Source organism: Hevea brasiliensis, chromosome 11 (genome assembly GCF_030052815.1).
Source record: "Hevea brasiliensis isolate MT/VB/25A 57/8 chromosome 11, ASM3005281v1, whole genome shotgun sequence".
Lineage (NCBI taxonomy): Eukaryota > Viridiplantae > Streptophyta > Magnoliopsida > Malpighiales > Euphorbiaceae > Hevea > Hevea brasiliensis.
Genome location: NC_079503.1, coordinates 9,845,182 through 9,853,060, shown reverse-complemented (window position 1 = coordinate 9,853,060; position 7,879 = coordinate 9,845,182). Strand labels below are relative to the sequence as shown.

The 7,879-nt window shown below is 34.2% G+C and overlaps 1 protein-coding gene and 1 pseudogene across 1 annotated transcript; one reads left to right on the top strand and one right to left on the bottom strand.

Moving 5' to 3' along the window:
- Window positions 1-856: 856 nt before the first annotated feature.
- LOC110658010 (uncharacterized protein At4g33100) lies at window positions 857-4,428 on the top strand. The gene is made up of 4 exons (XM_021815454.2): window positions 857-1,041; window positions 1,155-1,239; window positions 1,317-1,468; window positions 4,173-4,428. The coding sequence occupies exons 1-3, from the start codon at window positions 944-946 to the stop codon at window positions 1,419-1,421; spliced, it is 288 nt and encodes a 95-aa protein (XP_021671146.1). The 5' UTR covers window positions 857-943; the 3' UTR covers window positions 1,422-1,468; window positions 4,173-4,428.
- A 325-nt stretch (window positions 4,429-4,753) lies between these two features.
- Window positions 4,754-7,546, bottom strand: LOC131168980 ((S)-coclaurine N-methyltransferase-like; annotated as a pseudogene).
- Between the last annotated feature and the right edge of the window lie 333 nt (window positions 7,547-7,879).

Genomic DNA, 7,879 nt, shown 5'->3' with positions numbered 1-7,879 from the left:
TAAACTTTTTAATTTAAATTCTACTAAACTTTATAAACTAATTATACTTTTTAATTCCGATCAGACTTAAACTCTAACATGGAAGTTAAGCGAACCATTTGTCCCTCGCTATGTATCGTTATTGTTTAGTGAAAGAGCCATGCAAGTGTTGGAAAATTGAAGGGATTCTTCATGGTTGCAGCCCTATTATCAATAGCGAAAATAGAGAAGGAAAAGGTAGCATAGGAAGATTTTTTTTGTTTTTTTTTTTATGAGGTGATTTGGGTTACGTTTGAGAGCATCAAAATGTCTCAATGCTTTTGTCTAACTTCAATTTAAGTTCTAACGATATGTGACTAATAAATTTAAAGAGAAAAATTATATAATTGATGGAATCTAATTTTAGATAGGGATGATAAAAGTTTTCAAATTCCATATAACTCTTCCGAAATTCCGTTCAATTTCTTCATCTCGATCTTGTACAGGCAAGAACAGAGAAACCTTTTTCTTTGCCCCGAATTTTAGTAATTTGTTCAATATAATGATATATTATTATATTTTAATTATTTAAATATTATAATTTTAAAAAATATAAATTTTTTATTAAAATTATATTTAAAATTTATATTTTTAATTCATACTTTATTTTAAATAAATAAATCTATATTATAAAATAAAAAATAAAAATAAAAAATTTTGTAAAAAAATGGGTCTGACCCACCTACTCCGAACCTTTGTAGGGCAATCGCCAACCCGATCCACCTATTATCATTTCTATTTTTAGAGACTATTTGATGCAATTTTTAAAAATATCTAGACAGATTTATACATAAAATTAATATTTAAAAATTAAATAGTAATTTGCCCAAACTTAATTACGTACAAAATCAGCTCTGCCACGGGTCAATTGGCGTGACGGGCCAAGAGCTGTGATGACGGGAGAATTTTGAAGAAACGATGCGAGATGGGTTTTATTAAGAGAGAAAAGAAAGCTCCATCTTCTTCTTCTTCAACATCGCCATGTGCTCATCTCAGAGCTGCTTACTACAATTGCTTCAACAGGTCGGTCTTTTCCCCTTTTATTATCTAGGCTCGTCCTTTTTTTAAACCCCTCTTAAAACCCTAGCACTCGTTATCTTTCTTTCTAAAATGTCCTGTTCGTATGGGTTGTGCAGGTGGTACTCAGAGAAGTTTGTGAAGGGTAAATGGGAAAAGGAGGAATGCGTTTCTGAGTGGCAGAAATATAGAGCATGCCTCTCTGTATATTCTATTCCCCTTTACTTCTTTTGATTTCATTTGAGCGTAATTCTTGGCAATTTGATAAAGTTTTCCTTCAGGAACATTTGGATGATAAACATCTGAGTCGCTTCTTGGAAGCTGAAATCATTCCAGCTGATTTGGCAAATCCAGTTGATGGTGCTGCTGCTGGTGTTCCCCAGTAACTTACATTGTTCTATCTCTAAGTAGTAAACTAGAGAAGAAATTAAAGGTGACTATTTTAGCTTTTTATGAATTTATTGATTCAGTGGTTAATTTTTCGGTCACATACGTCTTTGGCCTTTGATTAACCTGGTGTCTTTAAAACTACGGTTTATATATATTTTCTTGACCTGGTACTTAAAAGAGCGAGTGGTTTCATTGGGACATTGTAAAGAACGCTTAGATATTTTATTTGCAAATGATTAATTAATTTCAAGCTTTTTTTCAAAATAATAATAATAATAATAATAATAATTTCAAGCTGGTAAGTGATGAATATTCTAAAAGAAATGTTTGTTGATGCCAGGCATGGGTTGAAGATTTAAACTTTTCTCTAACAGTTAATGGAAATGTAGCTGTGTATTGACTGCAACATAGAAAAAAGCAACATGCTGCGGTTCTGTTTGATTATTTTTTACTTATTTCTCTTTGGGTTCATATTAGTACCCAGTCCAGTTGCACTGTTGTCTTCGTTCTGTTGCTCCATGTTTAGTACCTCTTGGCTCCTGTTTAAGTCAAAGTTTTAGTTTTAGTTTTGTCTTTTTTCCCCCTCATGGATTTGTTTTTTAGCATAATGCTGCTACCACAGGGGACACGTTAAGATGCATAGAGGATGCACAGCTTGTAAGTTAAAAGGAACATAATTTTCCCCCCCATATTTGATCATTCTTCTTGGTTCCTGCTTGCTATGGTTCGTGCGGCATAGGATTAAGTTCTTGTGATGATTACAGTTGGTTGTGTATGTAATTCATACAAGATTACTCTTTGATGGTCATTTCTTTCTTTCTCTTCTTCTTTCTTGGTTTATCCATGACTATCTATAAAAGCTGAAAGGAACTTGAAGTCTTGATATTTGTAGTATCAGCTGGTTTTGAAAGAATAAGATAAATCTAATATGAAATTTGCTGTTTTTAACGATGTTATTTCATGATATACTAGCAATTCTCTAAAAAATAATGGACTACAATGAATTCCACCTTACCTGCTGTGCTCTAGATCATTACATGTTGCTGAGGTGTAATATGTTGGGTAACTGGTGGAAGCTTTCTCTTCTACATGAATAGAGGTTGAGTTGCCACTTTGGCCAAATTGCCATGTCTTAGCCCTTATATCAAGAGAATCTCAGGATGTCAGTGTAAGCTTAAGAAATATAAATCAAGAGGTTTGGGGCTTTACATGGTGGATAAAATCATAAAGTTGTAACTGAGGGAATCATTGAGGGTTGTGGTTAGTAGAGAAACTGTTAGGACTATATATTTTAGTTGCAGGCTTGCTGCCTATGTGTTTTCTCCATTAGGTCTAGTTGTCTGCTTCATTTTGAATTCAGCATGATATTCTCTCGATGTCAGTATAAGCATAAGAAGCACAATCAAGAGGTTGGGGGCTTTACCTGGTGCATAAAATCATAACATTGTAACCAAGGGAATCCTTGAGGATTGATGGTTAGTAGAAGTGTAGAACATTTGTCTTATGACTATATATTGTAGTTGCAGGTTTTCTGCCTATTTCTTTTTACCATTAGGTCTAATGCTCTGCTTTGTTCAAAATTCAGCATGGTTGATTTGGTCACACTTTGTAAGAGTTGGTGTCCCATTTCGTCTTTTCTCTCATCTAGTGGTTTGGAAGTTTAGTTGTCAATCTTTACTGCATGCAGAACAAATTCTTTCTGTTTGTGTGTATGTAATCATTGGGTTTCTGCATTTTCATTCCATATTTCATGGTTACAGATCCTTAATTTGAAGTTAAGTGTGATGATCCCTTGTATTTCTTCCATATTTCTTGGTTACAGATACTTTGTAACTGCAAATTGAAGTATGTCTAGACTAAGGGATCATACTCAGCATCAACTTAAAATCATGAGCAATATATCACATTGTAAAATAACCATTCAACCTAAAGGCTAAAGCATGTAGGTGAACGCTCAAGAATTGATTTAAATATCTCTAAGACACCCATTATGCAAAAGCCATTGGGTTGAAGTATAAACAAGGAAAAGCTTACTTCCATCTTTTGCTGAATATAATATTATTGGGCTACAAAGAAGAGAACAATAAGATAAGAAGCACTTTCTAATGACAAAGAAGGTGAATGGCTGTAGAGTTTAGAAACCTAATGTATGCTTTGGTACTCTGTGTAATAACTACTCGGCTTAAAAGTTTAAGCTTGTAGGCAAGAGCACAAAAATGACTTTATATCTCTTTCACATGTTTAGGTGGACTTCTGATATCTCTTACATGTTTAATATGTCCTCTTGCACCTGTATACTTGGAAACTTTATTGTGATGGTACGTGTATTTTGTGTCTAAGTTTTTTTAATTCAGTGGAGGTCTAATGGGCCAAAGAATAACGGATGAGTTACACAATATAGGAGGTGGCCCTCTCCTTTTAACAACTCTCACCATGAAGGTGATAAATCTTAGAATAAGTAGATGGGAACATTCAAAGTTGAAACCTTCTTACTCCTGCACCTTTAAAGGTGGAGGGAAACCAATCAAACTACTTCTTGATTGGCTGTGTCTGCCCAATTTTTTGCATCTTGAAACTCATAACAAGGGTATTAGTGAGACACGTGAGCAACAGTTCTGTTATATATATAGCTATGTGAAACTAGGTAATGATTGCGATTGCTTGGTAATAACTGCTATGTTTTCTTTAGCTAATTCAAAGTATTTAGCAAAGCTTATTGGAGTTATCATGTTTACATTTGGCTGCAGATAATTACCTATGCTTGCTTTGCGTAGCAGTATGTCCATCTAAGCTACCCCTGGTTCTGTTCTTATCTGCAATTTGCAAGGCAGGAAAGAGTCCTGGAGTAGCATTGATGGAGATTGAAGCCTACAGTTGATTCTTTGTAGATGGGTATGGTAGAATTGTTTCATTTATGGTAAGTGAGATTTTTGGTTCAAGGAAATCCTTGAGTAATGTTGAGAAACTTTATTCCATATTAATTCAGGGCTTGTTCTTGTAACACTTCACATTTTTGGTTTTTGCTGCTTCAAAAACTAACTTCAAGCACTTTGACTGCAATATCACATTAGTGTGTTATTTTTCCCAAAAAAAAAATCAACCCATGCTCATTGTTCTAGGTGACAAAAAAAAAAAAAAAGAAAAACCAGTGAAAAAAAGGAAAACCAGAACTACAATCATTTCGATCGCACCCGTAATTGCTATGGATTTGAAATTGAATTGGTTTGACCAAGTTAAAAACTTGTCAAAATATATTAGAAATTATACAATAATAATAGTGATAGTTACGCTCAAATTTGCCTTATTAAATTGACCATCAAATGTGGCTTATTTCATTCAAACAAGAGAAACTTTAAAAGGAGCTTTTTCAAGCTCATTTTTTCTTAAATAGGAATAGTGCAACCATCCATTCCTCCCCATTGTTGTATCCGAAAAGTTCTGCAACTGCAATAAAGAATGTTCTCCGGTAGACGGTCCACTTGATAGCTTGATCCTTGCCATAAGTTGATTCTATTATTGGCTTAATCAAAGCCATGTTTTGGTCCATTCTTTTGAGCCAAGCCTCACTACAAGTTTTCAGTAAATCATAAAATTAAATTAGGCACGTCTATTGCCTCAAGATAGGAGAATGATAAATCTGAAAAGTACAATAAATTGCAGGGTTACTATCCATCCTCACCTTGTCTGTGCATGATGTTTCCCATTCGCAAGCCAATGGTTGACAACAGAAACACCATCCTGCAAGTTTTCAGAAAGAAGAAGTCTTGATAAGATCTGATGTGGCTATGCTGTACATCTTTATTTATGAATTCTTTAGCTTTAGTATTCTTATCCACTGGCACATGACTAGTCATCGCTATTTGAACCTATATTAATTTATGCTTTAGAAGGAAAAGATATGTTTGCTGATGAGAGATGCAGAGCTGACCTGGAAATGAAGCAACAGATTTGCAGCAGGCATTGTTCCTCCAGTGAAGAAATACCTAGTAATCCAGTCATCTTCATTTATATCCTGAATAGAAACAGAAGATGGAATGTTTGTTATTAGATATGCAAGAGCTAGCCTTTCAAATAAACTAAGTAGATCAAACATACATGTGCAGTTGCTCAACAAATAGCCATACCTCAAAGTGGTAAGCGAATGCCTTGTGGCAGAAATGATGCACGAAAAGAAGTTCATCCACTTGGATATCTTCTGAAGAAGATCTTTGTAGTTTTTCATATGCTGTTAGAGCACAAAACCAATTATCAAATCATATCAACTTTAATCTTAGCATCTGTAGTGTGACATGAAAAGCACTGACCTCAAACATTTCAATGGAGAATATACGATCATGGGATGCCACCATTTCTAATGTGCTAATATCTGCAACAATGATTTCTACATTCTTCAGCTGATGTTCCCTACAGAAAAGGGTGATTAAATGGTTTGGATCATCTGCTGATCCTCAGCTACTAATTTGTGAAGAAACCAAGAATACGCTACTTTATTAATAGAAAATGGTCAATGTGTTTTTTTTTTTTTTTTAGATAATTAGTACTATATATCTGGCGCAAAATCTACCATTTGAAGTGAATTATATATTGCTAATGTATCAAACATTATACCGACACTGCTCCTCAATGAATGCTTTCTGGGTTGTTGAGTTGCAAATCCCAGTAATCCTGCAATTGCTGTACTTTTTGGCAATATATAAGGAAAGTGACCCCCAGCCACATCCAACATCAAGGACAGTGTGGCCATCTTTTAGTTGTGACCTTTCACAGTAGAGCTCCAACATTGCTTTCTCAGCATCCTCTAAGGTGTTTGATTTATCAGAAAAATAACAACAACTGCATTTTTTCACATATGAACAAAATCACTTCATATAATAGCAAAGCAAAAGGCTTTTTATAAGACCATGTTCATCCAAAAACTAATATCAGTGGAAATGTTGACTGCCTAATGCCTATGAGTTTTCACATAACATGAGAAATGTTGAAGATTTCAAAAGAAACAATAATACCGTGTGATAAATATGTTGAGGAGAAGATGTATAAAGAGATCTTCTGTTGTGTACTCACATAGCACCACCAATAGTTGAGGGCTCAGTCTTGAATTTATTTGAACAAAAGCTAATTTCCAGAAAAATAGCAGTCATAAATGGAGAGAGTAATCAGGGGCTCCATCAAAACAAAGTAGCTTTTGGTTAGAAATGATAATGAAATGCAGTCCTTGTAACAACATTCCATTTTCTTATTATTCGGTACACAGCAACTTTAGACATTTTACAAAATTTTTATATTAGAATAACTTAAATTTAGGTGAAAATGACATTTAAGTATAATAATAATTGTTTAAGATTTTCATTAAATTTAATATTAAAATTAGAGTATGACCAGACTAGGAGATCCAAGAAAATTTTTGTTTTTCATTTCCATTCCGTTTCTAAGTGAACCAAACATGTCCAATTAGTATCCAATAAGACCTTAATCTAGTGGTAAACTAGCCAAAGCTAGTTCCTTAGAAATCAAAAGGTCTTAAAGTTCAATCCCATTGTTATTTTTCCTTGATTGTGTTGTTATTGTTCATTTCTTCACCCAAACCAAAAAAATCCCAAAAGAGGGGGGAGACTGGCATGATTCATGGCCATAGAACTGCTAATTGCTGATAAACAAAGTACTTGCGTCTATTCACAAAGAGAAAAGGGAAATAGATTAATTCCACTGTGTTTGCAATGCGTTAAAAATAAAAAATACCTGTACTTTAAATTTTTGCCAAGAACCAACTTGAAGAAAGAAGTAGGCAATTCATAATGTTGAGCTTTGGGCTCCTCCGTCCTGATAGCTATAGAAAGCATTACAATGAACGAAGTGGAGGAGGTCAGAGAGCTGGAGCTCAGAGGAAGGCTTGTAGCCAGAACGAAGACGGGAGGCCAAGAGCAGTCGAGTAAGGCTTCTAATGACAGTGTCTGGCAGCAAATTTCGTTCCAGTGAAGCTAATGCAAGCCGCACAGAAGCATCGTAAGGTAGCTGAATTAAGCCCTTCATTTTCAGGAGTTTATGCTACTAGGAACTAAAGCTATAGCAATGGCGTTATCTTCTCTTTGACTTCCTTTGCACTTTGCAGAGAAGATGAGGTTAAAAAGAGAAGGGATTAATGGTCATTTTTGGCAAAAAGTTAATTAGGTCTTTAATATTTAAGTAAGATTATATTAAACGGCTAAAAGTCTCAAGTCCGACAACTTTTCATCACGTTTAAATAAGCCTAATTTTATTTTATTTTTAATTAAATAAATCTAAAATTTTATACCACACAATTTATAAAGGAATCCTAACAATTAAAAATGAAATAAAAAAATTTAAATTCCATCTCATAAGACACTGGTTTGGCTAGCTCCTCAAAACCCTCTAGCTCTAAAACTCTTTCATTTTTAATTCCTGAACTGAAAAGTTTTCTAGAATGATGCAATAC

What these genes read in the sequence shown, in the direction of transcription:
- LOC110658010 (XM_021815454.2), top strand. Translation starts at nt 944, where the DNA reads ATGGGTTTTATTAAGAGAGAAAAGAAAGCTCCATCTTCTTCTTCTTCA. An exon ending in TACTACAATTGCTTCAACAG is followed by an intron (nt 1,042 to 1,154) that starts GTCGGTCTTTTC and finishes TGGGTTGTGCAG; the next exon opens with GTGGTACTCAGAGAAGTTTG. An exon ending in AATATAGAGCATGCCTCTCT is followed by an intron (nt 1,240 to 1,316) that starts GTATATTCTATT and finishes GTTTTCCTTCAG; the next exon opens with GAACATTTGGATGATAAACA.